Raw genomic sequence first — 24969 nt, forward strand, 5'->3', positions numbered from 1 at the left:
GAAACAACTTCATGAAAGAAAAAAACATTAAAATACATATCTAAGGGTTCATTTTCCTAACATCACATTATCTGACCTTTTCCGCTTGACTCATACATATACTAAATATTGCAAATAAGGGAAACCATGGGACCTATGTTTCTTTGGGCCTGGCTTACTTCACTTAATATAATTTTTTCCAAGTTTGAAAAAGCACTTTTACCATGCTCATTGTCCAGACAGAATACTTTGAGGTTCAGGCTGAGTAGCCACCTTTGTCATGGAATAGATCATGTTTACTTACAAGTAACACTAAGACAAACATTATTTAGATTTGGGTATTTGGCTGACATTGCCTTAAAAATGAAAGTAAGTCTGTCACATTAAAAATTATAAGTATCTTTTTAGTATTTATTGCCAATGATAAAATTTGAACTTCCAATCATGAGTTAGAATTTTAGAAAACTTATAGCTGCCACCATAAGCTTAACAACTTCCTAATACATAGAGTTTTCCTGATGATATTGGTGATGATTTAACAAATGTCTTTGATTTTTCTTTTTAAATATATTATCCAATGAGATGTCAACATATGTAAGATCTGTACAATGAGTAAATCAATATTTCTCAAGTGACTAATGAACAATGCTATGAAGTTATGAACTGGCAGCAGACTATTCAAAGTTCAAAGAAAAATAATGGATATGGTAACAAAGTATGACCGCATGAAATGTTCAAGGAAAACCCACAGATGAATTCTACTTAAGAACTAACTTTAAATTTCTGTCACTTACAAAGTGTTGCTATAATACCAGAGAAGAACTTTCCAACAGTGGAAAGCTAATTAAAATACTCTTACTTTTTCTAATTATATGTCTGTCTAAGGCATGACTTTCTTCATCAACTTCAACTAAAACCACATGCTATATTAAATACAGAAACAATTATGAGAATCCAGTTGCCATCTAGTAAGCCAGACATTAGCATATTTTAAAAAATATATCAAACATTGTTTTACTTCCATTTTTTATTTTGAAAGTTATTTCCCATAAATGATATAATTTACATATATGTATATATACTTATTTTAAAATCAGCATATTTTTCAATTTCTAAAAATTAATTTCTATATGGTAATATTGATATATAGGATACATTATTGGGGTCTCAATTTTAAAACTGAAAAGGGGTCTCAGGAAGCTCAAAATTTTCTGTACTATGTGAATCACACTTGACAAATAGCCCTGCTTCTCCCTAATGATAAACATAGACTTTCTATAAAATTCAAAATAGATCCTGCATTTAAAATCATCTTCACTTGAGCCAAATCATCTAGAGACCGTAAAGTCTGGGTCTAGGGGAAATTACATATACATTATGATTTGCCTCTTGACTTTATCACTCAGAGACATTTACACAGGCAAAATATATTTTCTTAGACATAACACAGAACTATTTTTAACTCCATATTACTGTAGTTGGCTCTTATGGTTGTAATTTCACATCCTAACATTTTAAGACTTATTAAAAACTATGGTTTGATTTTGATGCTTTGGGGGGATTATACAGTATCCTAAGGTCAAAACTCAGAAAATCTGTTATTAACAACAACAACAAAAATAATAAAAGTATCCATGAGTGATGACAAATTGCAGACTACAGGTGTTAGATTACATTTTGACTCCAGGCAGGTTTAATATAGGTTGGTTTCCTTTTACAATTGCTCTAGCACATACAGCTATAGGAAAGGGATTTAAAAAAGAAGAAGAAGAAGAAGAAAGAATCATGCTCAATAAAAGACCATGTCAAAAGAAATCAATACAAACAAGCAAAGTGATAGGAAGTCTAACATGGAAATACATGTTCAATTTCCTTCAGCCTTAGTGTAAGATTTCTTTAATATTGCAACCAAGACACTACTAGAAGACTGTGTATGTTTTTAATGCAGTTTAATAATTGTTTCTCAAAATACACACTTTGGTCAAAGACAAAATCATAACATTATGACACAATAGTCTGTTAAAATATATTTAGGTGTTGGAGGAATCATAGATCTTAAAACAGCCTTTGGCTTATATCATTTTCTCTTCAGTAATGAATTGAGAACAACTACATTAACAATTTCTATAGTTTAGGGTGGAAGAAAAGTTTATCTAGTTACTGGGAATATCTAGATTCTGAAAATACTAAAGAAGTAGTTTGGGAACTACTTCAATAAAATGAGATGAGCTGATATGCTAGTAAAAATAGCAAGGTCAATATGTGTGCCTATATCTCAATCACAGAAAAGCCAAGTATAGAAAATGAAGCTTTTTCTAGTTATATGTGAAGACAGACAAAATACTAGGTACATATTGAACATAATGGAAGTTTTATCTTTCCCTTCATCAGCATCATGTAATATGGATTTATTTAGGGATGATCAATAACAAAAGGTATTCTGCAAATATGACCAACAGAATCCATGAGAGGATTTAGGAAGAGCAGACTCTAGGATGGCCCATGCCATCAAGATGCACTAATATACCCAGGAGAAAGCATTCCAAGCCTGCCCACCTCAGTCTCACTGGCCTACCATCCACAAGCCTTTATTTTCCTTCTATTCCCTATACCCTACTACCCTTACCCTGTCTTCTGAGAGCCCTATGTTTAAACTACATATTTATAGAGAAGGTCTGGCAATATTGAAGTGTGTACAAAGCTTTAATAGGTTTCGATTAGTAAAGAGCAACATGGAAGTGACTAGACTGATTGGAGGAAAATAAACGTATCAAATTGAACATGACTAGACTCTGGGAGTCTGCTTAGGTAAATGCATGCCTTGTTACATTGCGGTAACTGAGGAGAAGAGTGCTTTTCCAACACCTGGAGTTAAAAAACAAAACCAAGTCTTAGAGTTAAAGATAACAAAATAACCAGAGTAACTAAGTGAAGCAGTCAGAAGGTTAAGATGACTTGGGTGCCAAGAATTTAAATCAGCACTCAAAGAACCAACCTGGAAATTCATAGTACCTCATCAATAGCCAATGATTTACAATCAAAAATATGCAGTGTTCAGGTTAAAAAACCCTAAGTAGGCCAGTATAGTGGCTCAGGTGTTTTATCCCAGCTACTCAGCAGGTGGAGATTGGGAGGGTTATGGTTCAAGGACAGTCAAAGCATAAAGTTAGTGAGATTTCCATCTCAAATAAGCGAGACATGGTGGTGTGCCTACACAGGAGCCACAGTAGAAGGGAGACAGGGAGCAACCCTTAGGCAAAAATGTGAGAGTCTTACCTAAAAAAACATAGCAAAAAGAGTTGGGGTTGTAGCTCAAGTTGTACAGAATTTGTCCAGCAAATGCAAGGCTCTATGTTCAAAACTCATACTTTCAAAACGAAAGATTCTTAAGCAAGTTAATCTAGTTGGTTTAATTATTATCAAAGAAAACATAAGTACCAGTGATAAATGATATGTGAACTTGAAGCTCGATTTTTTTTAATTAAAAAAAAAAGACAGTGGCATTCGTGAACAATTATGTTGTCTTCCAGCTTCTTAAAGGATAGGGTGTGAGTCTGAAACAAAGCCGTTGGAATTCGATTCTTCATTTGTGGGGAAAGAGGTGAAGGCAGGTCAGTGGTGTCTGAGGCCCCGTGTGAGCCTATTTAGAACCCCAGGATAGGCCACATTTTCTGTATAATTTTTACAGTTGGGGCACTCAGAACAATCTGACAGTTATGGTTAGAGAAAATATTAGACATTCACCAATAAAATACTACTTCAGCATATTTTTTTGCTTTCTGGATGTAACCACTTAATAACAGGACTTGAGAAAACTGCACTGTGTGAATCAAACACATAAAAGTCCAAATATTCCTTTTATAGAAAGCAAATCTTAAGCAGTGCATTATAATCAACTACTTGGGTAAGAGACAAATAGCTAACATCACCACACCACTGACATATTATAGCTTATTATACCCTAAAGTCCAAACTGGGTAAACAGAGTCAAATGATCAAAGCAGGGTTTTCTCCTCAGACCATGAGGCAGTGGTCTGCACTGTGGAGAGTGACAGCAAAGATTCCCTGTGGCTTATTGCTTAAAAGGTGTCAAATATCAGGCTCCAAGGACTCACGCCTATAATCCTCACTACTTAAGAGACTGAGAGCTGAGGATCAAGGTTCAATGCCAGCCAGGACAGAAAAGTCCATGAGACTCTTATCTTCATTAACGAGTAAAAAGTCAGAAGTAGAGCTGTGGCTCAAATGGTAGAACATTAGCCTTGAGTAAAAGCACCCCAGGTTCAAGCCCCAGGACTGGCACATACAAACAGAAAAAGTGTCAAATGAGAGCTCATCAAACATAGCCTTAATTTTCAACTTCATTTCATCAGAAACTGGACTCGTTGTATTGTATCCTTTCAAAGGAAAAAGAGAATGGAAAATTTAAATGTGACTAAAAACTTCCCAAAGGCTCTAGGTTCTAGAGGGTTTTCTTTAAGTTTTAAACATTTGTCACTCATTAAGGGGATTTTTTTACATCTTCTATATTGATGGTCTTAGTAACCAAAATAAGGTAGAGGGAGATATTTTGGCTTCCGAATTCTGTGGCATATACAGCTTCTGAGAAGTGGCAGGCCAACAGGTCCAGGCAATCTTACTTAGGCCACAGCTTCCCAGGGAGGGGTGAATTTCTTTCTTCCAGGGTGCCAAAGATGGCCAGTGGGAGGAACAATCTTAGTTCCTAATTCCCTGGGGCAAAGTAAAAGGGCTGGAAGTTAGTTTTCCCACAGGAAAGATCCCACTCTCCAATCAGGAGATGACCATTACATTCTCATGAGGCTAGTTATTCAGTATCCTTATCTACTTAGATTCACAAAGCAAGTCCAATTTTCTCCCCATGCAGCATTGCCTGACTTTTGGGAGCTTATTTGCTTACCCTGTGCAGGTTGTCCTCAGAAACTGGAACTGTCAAGTCATTATACTTTCAAATGTGAATTTGCTTAAGGGTGGATTTAATTTAATAGCTGAGAACTCAGTATAAAACAAACAAACTTACAAATTACATTAGCGGGAAATTAATCATTAACAATCTCCTTTGGTGTTATATAAGATCAACACCACTCCCACCCCCTAACAAGTGGAGGAGTTCTGAGTGTTTCTTCTGATTTTTTTAGGATTTTTTTTAATCTTTAAGTAGTTGTACAAAAGAGTCACCATTCAATAAAATAGCTCCACATCTAGCTGATCTCATTGGTTGCTGATTATTCTTGTACATACTTCTTGGATACATGTTCCTTTCTCTTTCCATGCCTGCTCCCGTTGCTATAATACAGAACCTTACAATCCTCTGCCTGAATTACAGCTTTCTCCCAACAGACAGAGCACCTTGCCAAAGGCCTTTAGTGGCCTTAATAATGGTGATAAAGGTCTCTCTCTGGATTATCCAAGATGACTGTCACCTGACTGCAGCTTGTGCATCTGCCGCTGTCCTTGCAGGCTGTGTGCCAAAAACACTTTGACCCTTCCTGCCGCTGTGCCTCTGATCTGTGGTCCCCTTCCCAGGAAGCTCCTATCAGGAATACTGAGCTCTCCAACTTCCCGAAAGCCTTCTCCATTCTCCAACTGACCATGTTCAGGGGTGATGTACCCCCTCCTTTTGTGGTGTGCTCTCTAGAGCTAATATTCATCACTAAACAAATGGCATTTTAAAAATTCAGAACAAAACTAATAGTCTAAGGAGAACAAAAAGTGGAGTTTACAAAAGGATGGTTATTTTAAAACATACTTATTGCTGAAAAGATGCATACATATGAAATATATATGTATGTATGTACTGTGCATAAGCTAATAATACCTATAAACTAATAATACCTAAGGGACTCTTGACCTTTTCTAATTCTCAAAAGAGTAACTAAATGAACATTATGAAGGGCACTCGAGGGCCCTTCATTTAGGGATTACAACTGGTATATGCATCCATTTGCTCCTCTCTTTCTCTCCCTTGATCAGCAGAAATATTCTGGTTATCAATAGAGCCAATAGGCCTGACAAGAAAAGTTGATAGAGGCAAACAGTAAACAAGAAATAAAAAACTGGAAGACCCATGGAAGACAACAAAAGGAAAGAAGACCTTTAAACAAAGAATTTATGAAAGTGCAATGTTCTTAAATGAATCTTAGGTATGATAATAGATTGTTTTGGGTTTTTTGGTTTTTTTTTTTGCCAGTCCTGGGGCTTAAACTCAGGGGGGGTCTGGGCACTGTTGATGAGCCCCTTTGTTCAAGGCCAGTGCTCTACCACTTGAGCCAGAGCGCTACTTTTTGCTTTTTCTGAGTAGTTTATTAGAGACAAGAGTTTTAGCGACTTTCCTGTTTGGACTGGCTTTGAACTGTGATCCTCAGATCTGAGCCCCCTGAGTAGCTAGCCACTGGGCACCAGGGCTGGTGTGGGCTCTCCTCAGAGTAAAATTGTTGCCTATCTCTAAATGCTATGGAAAATATTCAATATTTTATCCAAAATGAGCACTAAATGCCAACATGATTTTCTTTGGAGAAGAAACAATAAAGTTAACCTAGGTGAAGAACAAAGAGAAAAGTAACAAAATGCATTTAAAGTACATAGTTTTGCTCCATTTTGATTCAACCTCTATCATTTCAAGAGCACATATTTCTTTTTAATTTTTGTTGGTCATAGGGCTTGAACTCAGGGCCTAGCCCCTGTCACTGAGTTCTTTTGCTCAAAGCTAGCACTCTACCACTTTGAGCCACAGTGCCACTTCCAATACCACACATTTCTAAGTAAGCAAATGGTTTAAAGTTTGAGCCATAAACTGCTTCTTGTCTGCCTCTGTAGCTTATTTATATTTTATCAAAATATGTTTTTCTTTGAGATTTTTCAGCTAAACTAAATAAATCACAGAAGTTAAGCATAGACACTCTAGAAACCCAATGTAACCCATCTCATTTATACTATGGAAATCAAAAAAGCATTTTGATACTACAGAACATTTTAGTTTTAAAGCACAATGCTTGCAAGGTATTATATAACTCTTTTCCCAAGAGGATTTTTTCTTTCTCAGGATCTCTGTTTAAATTATAATTCCAGACTGAGCAAAGAATTCTATTAAAACTACTATCATATTAAAACATTCGATCATGTGTACCTTCAAGAATCCCAACTTTCTATTTCTGAAAAGAGAACAGATTTAATGAAATAGTTTAAAAGTAGAGCTGGTAAAGGGCATATTTGTGAAAAGTACCACCTAAAAGACATTTTATATGGCAGACAGAGAAAAGACTAAATTTACCACATATACTGGAGCAATGGGTATTAAATAATCATCTCTGAATAAACTCTACAAATCAATATGGTCCTGTCGGTCTAGGCTAGAATGGTATTGCCTAAAGGAAATCTCTAAGGTCAACCAGCAATTAACTGAAAGGTTTTGATTGAAAATGCTATTGACTGTTTTCATATCAGACAGCTTCTGGTTATTATACTTCATGGGCTAAGTAGGTGCCAAGACATTAAGCTGTCAATAATCTATTAATACTGCACTGTTAGCTCACCCTTCCCAAGTCTGGAGGCAAATGTTCTCAAGCCAAGTACCTGCTCAGGATTAATGCAAATTCCCCAGCTCTGACATGCAAATCATATCTTCATTACTGCCCAATTTAAATGCTTAGTAATGTTGACAGAGTATGAGAAAAATAAGGAATGCCTATTCTGTGTGCTAATCTAACATTTTATTTTCTTTTAAGAGATTACTGAAGGGATAGAGAACGTGTCTTGGAACCTGCCTTTCTTTCTAAGCCATACTTAACAGTTCCTAAATGGAGTGTAATAAACACTTTACAAAGAGAAACGAGAAGTTCTTTAAAAAGAGGCCTACAGGCCCCTGCCTCTCGGCATCTGGAAAGCAGTTATACATTGGGGAGTCGGGGGTGGGGGGAGAGAACTTTTGATGAATTTAATAGAGAAAAGCACTTTAATTAAATGCTGTCAAAGTGGATTGTATTAATGACTATACACAGAGGAATTTAAAGCCAGCCAAGTTTATTTAGCAAATAGAAACTGGGCTTTTGAAGCCTGCAAGTATTTATGTTTCCGCAGTTGCAGTACATCTAGAAGATGATGGTGCCACATGAAACTGCTGAGCTATTAGATATGATTTTATTTATTGTGTATTATTAAAGTTTCAAAAGCCTTGGGGGAATTAGATTTCATTTTCAAAATGAAACATTACGTTTGATCAGAAAGGGTTAAAAAGAGAGAATATTGTGCCCTGATTTTTTTTTCTGTTCCCTAGAAATACAATGCAGGTGACTGGCAGGAGGGAATGGCTTTTTTAGGTCCAGCCAGTCCAAATTTGCTTTACTGGATATAGTTGCAAAGAAATCAATGACAGTATTTCTCTTCTGACTTTCCCTTATTTTTTTTCTTCCAGTGACTTGCCACCAATCATAATTCATTCTATTACATGTAGAAATAAGCTGAAAAATGACCAAAGCTCTTAAAAATCTCTATGAAAATTTGGCTGCCATAAATTTCTTAATCAAAAACATGAGGAGACCAATGTTGCCCAAATAAAAAGGTATCAAATGTTTGACTTGGGGGCAACAGAAAAGAAAGAGGTCTTCCTCAGTATCTTCTATTTGGGGCTGACCACAGAACAAACCTATTATTAATGATAATATTTTAAAAATAAACAAAGAAAACGTGAGCCTTAATGCATGAAAGCTGTAAAAGATTGAAAAGCTGGTCTGGCTGGAAAATACTGTGTGTGTCAAAATGATTTTCTTTACCGTTTGTAAAAATGTAATTATCCATGATATGCTATTATCCATGATATGCTACAAGGGTGAGGGATTTCAAGGAAATCCATTGGAAGCTAAGGATTTGCCTTTGGTCTTCAGTCTCTGACACCAACACGACTGTGAGATCACAAACCACTGCTGTGATTTACCACATCCTCCTTTCAGTTATATATACACCCTTCCAGGCTGTCTTTAGATTTTAATTCAAAACATAAGAAGGAGGAAAGAGGAAATGTGAAGATGGGAGAGAGAGAAAAAAAAAAACAAAAGCCTGCACCTATTTCCTTTCAAGAACAGAATAATAATCACAAATAGGAACTTTCAATTTTCTTAATAAATAATCTAATTGTTAATCCTTTTCCTATCTGAACTGTTGATTAATATCACATGTTTGATCTGTGCCTTTGTAGTTCTGGAAGTTACGAGTGACTCCGTTTTTCCCATCTGTGCCAATATGTTTCAGACTAGTCTTTGAAATGTTCTAAATGCAGAAGAATATGACACAAAATAGGAACTGATTACATGTATATTCTATGTATGAGCAATGGAAACCATACAGAGATGACATTACATGTTCATGTGATGAAATGCAATGCACTCTGCTTCCCACATGCAAATAGAGAAATCTGAAGTACAGCATGCTATTATGCCTAGTCTCTGTTCTAGAAGTTCAAGATACAATTGGTTGAGTTCTTACAAATAAAATGACAAGACAATTCCTCTCCTGGTACTCTAGTTACTTTTAATATGAGAATATATCAAAGACTTGTCCATTGATACATTTGATACAAATCTTGTTTATAAGCCAAATTTGGTCAATTTGCTTCTTTTTTCATTCCCAACAAAGTGAGGGTTTTTACTTTACCTAAAATGTTTAAATAAAAATTTCTTCCTTGCAGATGAAGGGAGAGAGGAAGGATGGCTGAATGTAGTCATAAAATTCAATGTATATATTGGAAAATGAAACCGGTTAACTTGATGGAATGGGAGAGGTTGGGAAAGATTGGGGAAAACAATGGAACGGGCAACACTGATCAAGATGCATTGTATTCACAAACTGATAGGTTGCGTCAAAACTTCTTTGTATAACTACTTCAATATAATCCTCCCTAAACTAAACCTATATGGAAATATTTAACACTGGTCATCTTGGGAGAGATGTAATAGAATGATGAAAGAGATGACACTGATCAAGATGCAGTGTGCTCATAAACTGATGTGTAGAACTGAAACCCTTTTGTATAATTCCTAAATATGAAAAAATTCAAAAGAAAATAGCATTGACTCACCAAAAACTACTCGTCCCATTATTCTATTGCCATGCTTTTGAATATACTGTAGATATGAGTTATACACACATATGTGTATATATGCTGTCAATAACTTTATTTAAAAATCATTTGTATGTGGCTATCACACTTATCCTTACCTGAGTGCATTCAGAACATATATAAAAACACTTTTTGTATCTACATATACTTGTCTTTAACAGTCATAGATTTTTATTTCCCAAAGTTTAGAATGTTTTTAAAAAGCAAAAGACTCTGCCCAGGCCCACAGTTCAAGCCCCATGACTGACCAAAAAAAAAAAAAAGGCAAGACTCTTCATTTTGAGATCCATTGTCTGAGTTCAGTTGGTCAGATTTAAAAAAAGAAAACTAACTTTATTACAATAATTTGTTCCTTGATTTCTAAATGGAGTACTCAAATTTGTTGAGTTTTTAATACTAGGAAGTCACAGATCATGTACTCCTTATGTTACATGACTCTCCAATATGGATCCAACCAGATACTCCAGAGCTTTGTACTTTACATTCAGAAACAATATGAAGAACAACAACCTTGAATATGAGGAAGTGATTATGAACTAAAATTAGAAAGAGGTAGAAATGATTGCTAACTTAAATAAACTATGTCTGATAAGTAGATGGCTAAGTGTAATACCAACCAGCCATTCAGTACTAGACATAGTTAACATTTTTTTCATGTTAGTGTTCAGTAAATTTTGTTTATAACCATATAGAGACATGGATGATCATACAACTTAGAAATAAAAAAAGGAGACTGGTCTCTATTCAGTGTTTAATAACTGGTTTTCTGTAATAAAAAGGCCCAAGTGGATCACTTGCCAGTTCTCATGAATAATTCCAGAATAGCCAGTCTCATACCACCAATGGTGTAACAACCATTTTTCAAAATTCCTAAAAATTCAACATAAGCTAGCGTAGACTTACACTAGCACTTCCCCTCTACTATAGAAAGAAATAGCATCTCCCTCCTCTGCTAAGGCACATGCTTGTCTGCTTTCCAGACTTGGCTCACTGGAATACCTCTGCTTAACTTGACTTTTCTGCCATTTTCCCAGCCCTAGATTGATTAGGATGACCCTGATGTGATATATAATTCTACATTAAGATTCTGTATCAAAAGGTGAAAGGTGATATGATTTGTAGTGAAGTAGATCTAGAAATAACTTGTGAGAAAATTGAACTTGTGACCTTAGAACTGTCAAACCTATCCAGTTTGCCTGATCTCCCATTTCTAGGGTCAAGCCAAGTAATAATAAAATAAATGAATTTCAGAACTTTGGCAGCTTTCCTCTAATTGAAAGTATGCTTTTCTATCATTACAAGGGGAAGTTCCAGACTTCAACTTAATAAAAATCAGCAGTAGTTTTCAGTCACATTAGATTTCTACACTAAACAGAAACAGCTGAAAGGCCACTGTATGTAGGTTTGGATACAAAAGTTTAAAAGTCAGTGTCTGGTTTTCTCTTTCAATTGTCATAACCATCGGTCTTAAAAAACAAAAACCAAACAAAAACATGCTAGACAAGAAATGTACTCATTACCTTACTCGTGTAACTGTAACCCTTTGTACAGCATCTTTACAATAAATTTTTTTTTAAAAAAAACAACTGGATTTCTATGAATTCAATATAAGTTGTTCCTAATGTGTGATGCTCTTACTAATTTACTTTTCCAAATATATTGAACTTCTGAGGAGTAAGATTTTTTGTTGCTGTTGTTTTCAACAATAAAATTCTCAAATGAAAGTCAGAAACAGATGAACCAACCTATAGAATGTTTCAGATAAAAGAGTTTTTGATAAAACCTAATTCATGTTATTACAATTTACAAAATGCAGAAAAATACCTCCTCCAAAGTCAGACACTCAGCCCTGGAATGATGTCACAGGCTTGTTTCCTTCCTTTGCTACTAGACCAAACAATTATTGACATAGAGATAGCAAGTAAGTTTTATTCATTTTAGATGTTGTGGTTCCTGAAACAATGTATAAAGACCCATCATATCAACAGACTGCTCTGGCTTGGAGGAATGGCCTCAAATGACCAGGTGTTAATGTCTTGGCTACCACAGTGGTGTTGATGGGAGGTAGCCAAGTCTTTAGGAGGTAGGGCCCGTTGAGGTCCTGATGTCCCTGTGAATGAGCCTCCAAATGGACTCAGGTACCCGACTGGTCCTATCTCTCTTCAGTTTCCTGACTCATGAGGTAAGAAATTTGTTGTGCCACATGTTATGGCTACACTGTCCTACTCCAGCCAGAGATCCAAAATGATGAGGCCACTTGGCTTAAACACCAACTTCCAAAACATTAAGCCAAAATAAGCCTTTTCTCCTACAAGTTAAATTCCTCAAGTATGTTGTTATAGTGGCAGGAAAATACCTACAAGAACTTTTTACTTCAAATGTTTTTTTTCTTTCATGTGATTGTTTCGAATGCATTTATAAGATAATTTCTTTGTTGCTTTTTATGTCCCTCCCCCACAGTATAACCCATGTGGAAGGGAAGGGGAAAAAACAAGGCGTTTAAATAGGGACCCATTACAGGTGGACCCATGTCAACAATGAGAAGTACAAGTCGTTATGTCGAAAAAAAACTTTACAACTTTGGGGGGGAGGCCAGGAGGATTGGGTGGAAGGGCCAGGGGAGGATGGGAAGGGATGGGAAGGGGAAACAAAGGAGGAGGCTACAATGCTTGATAAGAAATGTACTCATTATCTTGCCCATGTAATTGTAACCCCTCTGTACAGTATTTTCACAATAAAAAAAATTAAAAAAAGAACTTTTTACTTAAAAGCTACAATGCACTTAGACTTAGACAAATCCTAGCTATTTTAAATGTATTTTAAAAAAACATAATCAGAAAACTTCTAGTTCAAAAGCAACATTTATATTTGTTTCTATCCAATACATAGTGGACACATCACAAATTTTTAAGATTAAAGCCAATTAGGCTATATTCACAATTAGGTTTTCAATGCTGTGGCTTCAAACATGGAGCTGTAACTTGTTATACATTTCTTATGAATGACCCTGCAGGTAATTTGTTTCTATCAACAGTTCAAATAGTAAACTTTATAAATGTTTTGTGTATTTGCTATTATTTTGGTAAAGTAGAGCTAACTATATTCTTTTTTTTGGGGGGGGGTCCGTTCATGGGGCCTGAACTCTGGGCCTGGGCGCTGTCCCTCAGCTCTTCAGCTCAAGGCTAGCGCTCTACCACTTGAGCCACAGAGCCACTTCCAGCTTTTTTATTTTTGCTTATGTGTTGCTGAGGAATCGAACCCAGGGCCTCATGCATGCAAGGCAAGCGCTCCACCACTGAGCCACCTTCCCAGCCCCTGACTATATTCTTTCTATAATGGCACTATTCATACGTGTCTACCCTTGTTTACTTATAGGAGAGCAAGAGACCAATGTCAAGTAATGATGCCAGAAAAGAAGTCATTCACATGAAAACCACCCACTGTTCTTCTCAGAATCAAGGACCCCAGAAAGAATATCCCAGGATCTTAATAAATTCTGCATCTCTGCTCTCCTTGCCATTACATATCCTAATTTACAAAGGTGTATGGTTATTGCCTTGCTAGCCTGGAAGCTATTCACGATCAGATAATATTCTGTTTCCTATGAGTCCATCAGAAACCAACAGAATGGTGCTGCCATAAGATGGTTATTTAATACCAGACTGATGAGACTCAAACAGAGTGACTGCATGGAACCTTTATAACTTCATGGATTCTGATACATTTCAAAGAGAGCAGAAGTCACAGGCATTACCTGGAAGATCAAGAATATTTTTGATTTTCTACCATTATAAACATTTTTAATCTATTAACCAATGTCTTGTTACTTGGAGAAGTCACTTTTGAAAAAAAATATGACTAGGAAATAAAAAGTATTGCCTATATAGTCAGGCAGAAAATAGCTATCCAATGGACATGCTTATTTATCTCTCTTTTTTCCATCAAAACTGTTTTGTAAATGAACTGAATCACAAATCAACAGATATAATTCTTGGTAGAGCTATATAAATCACTTTGGACCCCTTAGAATTGATGCAGAGTGTCTGTTTATTTTTATAGCTCCAAATACTAGTTTTTATGGTAGTATTATCTCTGGAAGCTATTAATCAGTTCATTCTTAAAACAGGTAGAAAGTAGAAGCAAAGAGATGCCATTTAAAGTTAAGATTGAATGAAGGAAAGGAACCAATTATATCCACTAAATTACAGTTTGGATCCTAAATTAATGAAAAGTGAATGCAGAAAAAAATGGAAATCTGTTCAGAACTCCATTCTTTATAAAGAGAAAAACAGTTCAATATATGTGTCTCAGTTACATATGTAGCTCCTAGAAAAATACCTAGTACACTAAAGGATTCAACAGGTATTTGTTGAATAGATTTGTTGAATATTTCTCGGTGATATCTATAACTTGAGTTATAAGAACAAGTTTATTCATCAAATTTATTCATCCTTTCCAAAAGCCACATTATGCTAGACATCTACAGAAATATAAAGTAATATATTTCCCTTTTCTCAGATGAAATATGAATCCATTGATTAAAATACAGATTTATCAATATCTTCAATTGCCTTACTTTTAGGTTAGGCTTACTGTTGTTGCTAATGGTGAGTAGTTAAGACAAAGAAGGATGCATTCTAATATACTCTCTATCTTAGTCTATTCTTCCATGTGTCTCTTTCTCATTGTTCTAATTTGTTCATATTAAAAGTTTGCTCCTTCATAAAAGTTATAAGCTACTGCCTTTTGTTCTTCTAGGTTGAAAAAATACCAAGTTCATCCTCTAGCAAAATTTAAAATAAAAAATTTTAATTAAAAATTAAATTAAAAAATTAAAAATATTTAAAATTTAAAAATTAAAGACACCAATATTTATGTTAAGAAGTAGTATATGTAGTCTTATTTTCTTACTGGACCATTAACAAGATGCTGAAGGTTGTATATTGCATATAATTTCATTTAAATCACTAAAAGATATGAAATTGTGTATGTAATACCTTGATGTTCCCAACTTTAAAAACTAGACCAGATTCTGTTATTACTAGCGATGTATATGAGTAGTTTTAGTTTGAGCACTGGGCAATACAGAAACCTGTACACATGGTGACTATGTATAATAACAGAATAATTGACATAATTTTGATTATTCCTTTTGTGCAGGAGAACTGGGCAATGCATCTTATACTCAGTTTTAGTATCTAATACAAAACACACAAAAAATACATGGAGTGTATCAATAACCAAAAAAAAATGAGCTGCAGAAATTGTGCATCATGCTAAGATTGTACTATTATTTCAAGAAAACTAACGATCATGGAAGAGCAAGTTATTGAGAAAACTTTTAACTTTAGAATTCAGTTTACTGGCTTTAAATTTAATGTCAAGGAAGTCTACCTTCACGGAACAAGCTAAACTTGTAAATTCCCTCATACATGAACTGAAGTGCCAAATATGCAGTGGGCTTGATAGAAGTCTGGAGAAAGATTATGAGATAGAGGAAGGATCAAGTTAGGCCAATGTTTTAAAGGGATAGAATTATAATTTAGAGAAACTATGGATAGCATACAGAAATTATGACAAAGATACACAGAAACTTGTAAATCCTGTGATAGTTGGAAGAAAAGCTTGATAAAGGAGGAAGCTGACAAGGGAAGAAATTATGTTAAGGATGGTAAAAGAGATGGTGAAAGTCTGAGTTAACCATAGGTGAATTCCCAGCTACAGACTCAGATAAACCTAATAATCCTGAGAGTTCTATCCTTGGATTTTCATGAAGTACTATCACCTTCAATTTCTTTCTCTAATCACTCATAGTTAAGTTAGAATTGCTATCTCATAAAAGAGAAAAGAAACTTTGTATAGCTTGAAATTTAAGAAATGCAGGCAGCCCTCCTCTGTTTAAATGTCTAGAACAAAAATAAGGCTACAGCAAATATCCATCTACTCATTAGACTCTAATAAACTGCTGCAAGTTTCTGAATTTTCATTAAAGAAGCATGAGCATCTGTCTTCTAGAATCAAAATAACTGGTGGAAAAAAATTTCTACTTTTTTTTGTCAGTTGTGGGGCCTGAACTCTGGGCCTGGGCACTGTCCCTCAGTTCTTTAGCTCAAGGCTAGCACTCTACCACTTGAGCCACAGCACCACTTCTGGCTTTTTCTGCTTATGTGGTGCTGAGGAATCAAACCCAGGGCCTCATGCATGCAAGGCAAGCACTCTACCACTGAGCCACCTTCCTAGCCCCAATTTCTACATTTTTCTACATTCTTGTATGACAAATATTGAAATTGATTCCTATTAAAACTGCCTGTGAGGGGATCCAAATAGGGAAAGAAAAAGTAAAACTCTCCCTCTTTGCAGATGACATGATCTTGTATTTAAAGACTCCCACAGACTCCACTCCCAAATTACTCAAGCTGATTCAAAACTTTGGTAAAGTAGCAGGGTATAAAATTAACCCTCAAAAATCAATGCCTTTTTTATATGCCAACAATGAGAAAAGTATGGCTGAAATTAGGAAAGCAACTTCATTTGTAATAACCCCACAAAAAATAAAATACCTAGGAATTAACTTAACCAAAGAAGTGAAGGACCTCAATGATGAAAACTTTAAAAACTTGAAGAAGGAAATGAAAACAGAACTTAGAAATTGGAAAGATCAACATCATGAAAATGGCAATACTTCCCAAGGCTATCTACAAATTCAATGCGATACCTATCAATATTCCAACCTCATTCTTCAAAGAAATAGAAGAGGCAATCCAAAAATTCATATGGAACAATAAAAGACCCCGAATAGCAAAAACGCTCCTCAACAGAAAGAACAGTGCTGGAGGAATATCAATACCAAATTTCAAACTCTACTACAAAACCACAGTAATGAAAACAGCTTGGTACAGGCACAAGAACAGACCTCAGGACCAATGGAATATAATTGAAAACCCAGAAATGAACCTACAGACCTATAGCCACTTAATATTCGATAAGGGAGCTAAAACAATAGAATGGAAGAAAGACAGCCTCTTCAGTAAATGGTGCTGGCAAAATTGGTTAACTACTTGTAGAAAACTAAAACTAGATCCTTATATATCACCCTGCACCAGAATCAACTCCAAATGGATCAAAGACCTTGAAGTCAAAGCAGACACTGAAAACATTACAGGGTGGAATAGGAGAAACCCTAGGTCTCCTTGGCACAGGCCGAAATTTTCTTAATAGAGACCCAGAAACACATCAAATCAAAGAAAGGTTGGACAAATGGGATTGCATGAAATAGCATGAGCTTCTGCAGGGCAAATGACATAGCTAGCAAGATCAATAGAAAGCCCTCGGATTGGGAGAAGATCTTCACTAGCCATAAAACAGATATGAGACAAGGGTCTCATATCTAAAATATACTTGGAACTCAAAAAATTAAATCCCCCAACAACAAATCCTCAAAGAAACAACTGCCCAATAAATAAGTGGGCTAAAGACTTAAAGAGAAACTTCTCTGAAGAGGAAAGAAGGATGGCCAATAGACACATGAAGAAATGCTCAACCTCCCTAGCCATAAAAGAAATGCAAATCAAAACAACATTGAGATACCACCTCACCCCAGTTAGAATGGCTATAATCAAGAACTCTAACAACAACAGATACTGGAGGGGATGTGGACAGAAGGGAATCTTACTTCATTGTTGGTGGGAGTGTAAACTTGTTCAACCACTTTGGAAAGCAGTATGGAGGTTCCTCAAAAGACTCCACATAGAGCTCCCCTATGACCCAGCAATCCCACTTTTTTCGGCATTTACCCAAATGTTTACAAACAAGACCACACTAAAGCTACCAGCATGACTATGTTTATTGCAACATTATTTACCATAGCTAAGACAGGGAACCAACCCAGATGCCCCTCAGTAGAGGAGTGGATCAAGAAAATGTGGTATATATTCACAATAGAATTCTATGCCTCCATCAAAAAGAATGACATTGCTCCATTTGTTAGGAAATGGAAAGACTTGGAAAAAATTATATTAAGTGAAGTAAGTCAGGCCCAAAGAAACATAGGACCCATGGTTTCCCTTATTTGCAATAACTAGTATATGTCTGAGTCAAGCAGAAAAGGTCAGATAAGGTGATGTTAGGGAAATGAACCCTAAGATAGGTATTCAAATGTTTTTTCTTTCATGTAATTGTTTCTAACACATTTATAAGATTTTTTCTTTGTTGCTTTGTATGTCCCTCCCCCACAGTATAACCCCTGCTTTCACTGTACTTGATGTCTATAAAATTTGTGGAGGGGAAGGGAAAAAACCAATCGTTTAAATAGGGATACAGGTGGACCCATTGCAACAATGAGATGTGCAAGTTGTCATGTTGAAAACAAACTTTACAACTTTGGTGGTGGGGGGGGCGGGGAGGATTGGGTAGGGGGGGGGGGGAAGGATGGAAAGGTATGGGAATGGGAAACAAATGAGGAGGCTACAATGCTTGCCCATATAATTGTAACCCTTCTGTACAGTATTTTCACTAAAGCTGTCTGCGTAAGAAGTAGAAGTTGAATAAATTTATGCAATACAATATAGTTTTCCTATGGAAAAAAGCTAGTGTGGCCTGTCTTGGGTGATAGGAACCTCTAAAGCTTTCTTAGGTGAGTATCCATTTCTTTGTGCTCAGTTGCTGCAGTATTTCATGAAAAGTGGCAAGTATTCATTTGCATCTCCCCTCAAAATTCTGGAGCCATATTCAACAGCAGGCTTTGAATAGGAGGTTGGAATGAATCCAAGGTAGAAAAAAAATTTATTAACCTGCTTAGAGAATTTGCAAGTACCCTTAATCAATTAATTAACTTATTTACTTTCCTGGAGGTTGTTCATTTATAAGTAAATTCATAAATCAAGATGGAATCTGTACAACTAGAGTAAGGAAAGCAGAAGTGAATGTTCATTGCTGAAAGATAGATTGTGAGTACTCTTAAGGTCATATTCTGAAGTTATCTCAAAAATATGAAAGAAATTTGGTAAAAAGTGGAAATTTCAGGCATATTTGGTTTTTAACACCATATCAGTGAGTTAAGAGTTTTCAGTGAATTAAGAGTCCTGTAAAAAAGAAAGTTCACAAAACCAAATATACTCAGAATGATTTAAAAATAAAATAACATGTATTATAAATAGTGTTGTAGAATATTAGACACCTAATAGTAAGTGTTCAGGAAATGCAGGCTATTGCAATTTGGGAGTCCTTTCTAACACACAAAAGAACTGGATGGTAAACTAATGTGAACTTAAATTTTCATTTTGAGCAAGTTACTTAAGTTCCCTAAACTTTAGTTTCTCATCTGTGAAAGTAGATTCTAAAGTCTTTTGGGTTTTTTTCCCTATCTAAAAATCTCTTATTAGCAAGTCTGGCTTTCAAAAAGGTTATTGCTGCCAGGTTAGAAAATGGGAGAAAGAAGAAAGAGAGAAAGAGGAAGAAGAAAGAAGGGTTTGGTACAGGAAGCAGGATGACGAGGAGGAAGGAGAGGTTAAATCTTTGTTCTGGGGAACTGTCTTGCATTGTCAGTATTTGGCAGTATCTCTGGAGTCCTATCTGGACACTGGTCGCGTCCTCAAATTATAATAACCAGAAAAGGTTTCGAAAAACCTCCAAATACTCCAGGATAAACAAAATCAGCCTGGTGGGGAATCATTTACACCAATTACAGAGAACCTGATTGGCTTAGAAAATGCTGAGAATTCCCAGGTGAGCAGCAGTCCAGATGAGGAAAGGTACAATGCTGTTATGTTGCTATCATAGCTGGATTACATTCTTTTTTCTTCTTTTTTTTTTTTTTTTTGGCGCCAGTACTGGGGCTTGAACTCAGGCTTGGATGCTGCCCCTGAGCTTTTCTGCTCAAGGTTAGCACTCTACCACTTAAGCCACAGCTCCACTTCTAGCTTTTTTTGCTGCTTACCTGGAGATAAGAGTCTCATGGACTTTCCTACCTAGACTAATTTAGAACTGTGACCCTCAGATCTCTGCCTCCTGACTAGCGGTGCCCTGATAGTTGTCACATTCTTCCTCAAGGCATTACATACAATTTGAAAACAAGAACTTATCAGGAAATGATACAGTATCAAGCACAGAATTCATGACATGCAAATCAGCCATAGGAACACTATGACAGAAATACAACAAAGCACCAACTACAAAGAATAAACAATTTGGCAAATGTTCCCAGTGGGGTCTATTTAGGGACCTTGTCATAGTACGATGGTGTCATTTATTCTCTCCTGCATTCCAAGGAAAGTGTATATACCCCCCACCACCCCTGATTCCATGCAGCTGGTAATACTGGCTTCAAGCAAGGCTCAATGACTGTTTCAGTTTTTTGCAACTGTAAAATGGAGTTGGTAATAATGCATAAACTAACCTAACTACATTTTTATTCTAAGCTAAAGCTATCCATTCACTATAGAGTTCATTCATTATATAATAATAATTATTATCATAATAACAAAAATCATGATGGAGAAAAATCACCACAACCACAAAAAATAATTTTGTTCTAATATTTTCAAGTAAAAAAAATTATTTCATCTTTTTCATGTGATACTTTGATTTGGCTTGGTTTGCCTTACTTTGTCGTACCTCTGTTGCTCTTTACATTGCCCATATAGACAGACTGAAAACATTGTGTCCTTAACATTCATCAGCTTTTCCCTATTATCAACCCCCAAGGAAGCTTTAGGCATTTTCCTCTCCAATCACCTTCCTTCACCATCAAATTTAATGTCAGAAATGTACTGAATATCTCTTTATGCACCATACCTCTTTGGTGCAACACAAACTACTAGCACTAGGATTGGTAACCCCATTACCCAATGGTCAGCAACTTAGGTCCATTAAAGCCTCTCCGTGGGTTTAGGTGGTGAATGGATTTAGTTTAAGAAGTGTATGTAGAGTTGGGAAGGCCGGGAGAGGCCAGGTAACATGGCCTGAAAACCATGCATCTCCGAGGAGATGTGAATCCCCAAGGGAAGCCATGTAATTTTGGAGAACAACGGAGTCTCCAGGGCTGACAGCATTCGTCCATGGCTCTAAGCCCAATGTGGGTTCAACTGTAACCTTGCTTTATCTCTGAAGTGGAATTCCACCAAACAGGCATTGACTGGTAAGCATGCAAAGGATGTTAGGTGTTCAAATTTTTTGTAAATGGTGTGCAATTGTTACCATCAAATAAATCAGATTCTTAGGGCAAAGGCACTGTGGATTTGACAGTGGCTCTTGAGGTGAAACACAGGGTTCAGGAGACCATACAGGGGCTGATACAATAGGTATGAAGCTTAAATAAATGATGGAGATGAGATGCACATGCATGTCACAGGGTATGGGCTGTAGATGGTGTATGGGTGCTAAGTAGAAAGGGTAGAACTCTAGTCATATGTGACTCTTGAGCTTTGTGGCTCAGATCCTCTGGTTTTCTGGGCTTTACATAATACCTGTTTTTAAAATGTGAGCTTATATTGTTAAACCTTTATGGACTTAAAAGAAACATATCTGCAAGTAACACAAGACTGTCCAAAAATGTACTCTCTTTTGAAAGGAAAGCTGCTATGTCTCAAGGGGACTTCTCAGCTCCACAGAAAACACCAAATGAGCAGGTGATAAAAAAAAAATCCTTCTATCATCTAGTATATCAATGGGATCCATTAATCTGATTAACAGATTAATCCACTGAATCATTATGCTCAAAGATCTCTAGCCTCATATCTTCACTATTTGAAAAAAAATTGCTCCAGCCATAGTGGGACAAGCCTGTAAATCCAGCTCTAGGAGGAACGAGAGTTCAAGGTTAGCCTGGGCTACATAGTGAGCCCTTATCTCAAAAACAAAAACAAAACAAAACAACAACAGCAACAAAAATAGCACCGGAAGAAAAGATGGGAGGGAGGACAAAAGGAAAGATCCAGCACAGTATGCTGTATCTTCAAACTACCTAAAGAAACTTTCCTAGCACTCCTGTATAAACACATGGGGAAGATGCCTCTGTGGTGTAATGTGCCACATGCATAAAAAACTTGGTCATCATTGGTCTCACTCATTTTTAACTATTTAGCGATGGCCTTTCTCTACCTAATTAGACAAAATGTAACACTGCCAAACTAATTTTGCCCTGCATATGAATTGAAAGTTCCTAAAGTAAGTAAACAAAATTATCTCTCTAGAAATCTAGCTGATCCAGCGTAGAAGTGAACTGCAACCCAAATCTAATGACGTGGCTTCTGGTCAATTACAGGCATTTTTAGTGGGTTGGTGTCCCTTTAACACAGTCCTCTCTGAGTCACAGAACTGTGCCAGCTGTGTTCTCCATTCTCAAGAGTTCTGCTGGCTGGTTCCAGCTATTTTTCTTCATTTTTCGTAGTTGACTGTAATAAATAATTAATCTATAGCTTTGCATTTTTCTGACAAACAAATTCAGTAAGGCAAGTGTCACCCAGAGACTGGCACAATGTGAAAAAGGAAAAAAAAAAAAAACAAAACTAATGTACTGAGAATTTCACAATACTGAAGGGATCGAGGTCAAGGGAAATGGATAGGGCAACTGATTCAATGTGCAGTAAATTATCTTAGTTATAAACACTTTAGCCAAGGTCTGAGAGATAGGAATAAACTTTTATAGAATAAGTGAATTTCTGTTAGTCATTACATAGGATCAGCACTTTCTGGTTCTGACATACAAACATAAAAGATAACAAAACTTATAAATCAATTGGCTGTCCATTCCTAATAGTTACTTTACTCAACTGTAAGACAAAATGCTAAGTTGAATATTTTTTCAGCTACCTAGCCAGAGGCTCTACAAAGATGATGCATTCTGGACAAAGAATCACGCCAGGAATGTTATGGGAGCTAGCACTGAAATGAAGGGGTCCCCAGTCATATTAGAGAATGGGTTTTCATACTATTATCCCAAATTCCTCTAAGCTTTTAACTCATCATTCATTGTCCTATGATTGAAATGGGCCTGCCACTAATGAGTTTCTCACTGCTAGACTGAACTAGGATGGACCCTGAATAACAAAGTCCATGCAAATTCAATGGTTCCCAAAGCCTTTGGCTTTGTGCAGGTTCAAGACATGTATGGAGCAAGCTATACCCCCATGAGGGAAAAAGTGTGTTTGTCATATGGCTGTACTTATATAGTTGGCATGGTCTTTTGTTTTGAGACTATCCATTTAATTGATTGATATTCAAGAATATTGTACTTGATAGAATAATAATGATCACAAAAAGGAGTCTGCACGTTTCAAATCAAATTATTTCTAAAGTAAAAGGTTGGAAAATCTATATTGCCTCCCGCCTTTAATCTTAAGACTTTAAAATCTCAGAGTCAAAAAACAATGTTCTTTGTGACCCAGTATGTTTTTGTTGAGGTCCCAGCTAGAAACAGGGAGGATGAGTCCTATAGGGTAAGCCCTGTGGCTCAATCTCCTGAAGCTGGGTGGCTGTGCCACTTCCTAACTGTGTACCCTTACTGTCTTGTGCACCCTTACACTCTGCTTCACTGAAGACTTTACAAGAGACTACCTTTATGAACCCATGAGTCTAACAATTTGGGCAATTCACTCTCTAACTTTGGTCTGGGAAGTTTACCAATGAATGATAAGATGACAGCTTTGTCTGTGGTGTCAATACTTGGATGAAATGTGACTTGATAGTATGGAGGGTGGACCAAAGGGACTGTAGACCCAGGCACCTGTGAGCATACTTTACAACTACCTTTGTCATTGGCCTTCACTGCCTCTGTATCTTAGACCACACGTCACCCATCTTTCATCCCCATCTTCTCTTCCATTCTTTTCTCTCTCTTTCTCTTTCTTTCTCTCTCTCTCTCTCTCTCTCTCTCTCTCTCTCTCACACACACACACACACACACACACACACACATAGATGCATTCATGCTTGCCTCAACTTTCCTCTTCTACACAGAAGAGGCATTAGACTTTCAGAAGTCCCCTTTGATGGATGTTATTGGACAGTTGGACCAACCAATTCATAGGCAAATACTTCTTGAAATCCTAACACTTCTTGATCTTAGATGACAGAGTCAGTAAGCTCAATTACTTTCAAAAAGATACATTATTTGTTTCAATAAGAGCCAAAACTAAGCCAACCCAAATGAAGGCATGTTTCTGAAAAGAAAACCCAAAGGAGCAGCACCTCATACTAACATTCTAGGAATCCGTCACAAATTCTTTCAAAGGTTCAGTTGAGTTCAAAGATATTTCTCAGGTCAAGTGGTTGTTTCTTCTAATCAAATATTCTCTGAGGAATTTGGGATCAAAAGTTACTTCAGACAAAATGAGGGACAAGATGCTTTCTGGCAGGGAGATTTAATTCTCTGTGAGTGCACTGGCCCTCACAACCTCATGAGGCACAGACTATCCACATACCTCTGGCATGTGGATCCTTGGTCATTTTTCTCTGTGCATATACACACACAGTTACACAGTGCTCACTATGATAACAGGGTGATCTGTCCTGGGACCATGCAGCGGCCCTCCTCTGCAGGAGGTGGTAGAACGTAGAGAGTGCCCCATTGGCCCTTGATGGCCACACAGAGAGAGCCCTGTTTGGGCTGGAGGCAGGGGGGCACTGACCTGCACCGGCTCAGGTGGGAGCTGGACCACATGCTGCATGCGCTCACTGTGGTGATGTCGGGACTCCTCCTCATAGATCACATCCCGTTCGTGCTGGGGGAGGTTCAGGAAGCGACGAATGGTGCAGAGGTTCTCCCAGAGGGTTCGGTTTTCTGGACTTGGGTTTTCTTTCCAGCGGAGAAGTTCACAGAGCCAGCCCTGGAAAGAGGAGGTCATCTGAGTTAGCCTGCAGGGGCC

General features: G+C 36.8%; 1 protein-coding gene across 1 annotated transcript in view; it reads right to left on the reverse strand.

The window, feature by feature from the left end:
• Window positions 1–24969, reverse strand: part of Satb2 (SATB homeobox 2) — a 179444-nt gene that overhangs the window by 11544 nt on the left and 142931 nt on the right. The window contains exon 10 of the mRNA XM_013020782.1: window positions 24733–24930. Within this exon, the coding sequence (XP_012876236.1) occupies window positions 24733–24930 (198 nt within the window). The remainder of the gene's footprint in view (window positions 1–24732; window positions 24931–24969) is intronic.

Source organism: Dipodomys ordii, unplaced genomic scaffold (genome assembly GCF_000151885.1).
Source record: "Dipodomys ordii isolate 6190 unplaced genomic scaffold, Dord_2.0 Scaffold1, whole genome shotgun sequence".
Taxonomy (NCBI): Eukaryota; Metazoa; Chordata; class Mammalia; order Rodentia; family Heteromyidae; genus Dipodomys; species Dipodomys ordii.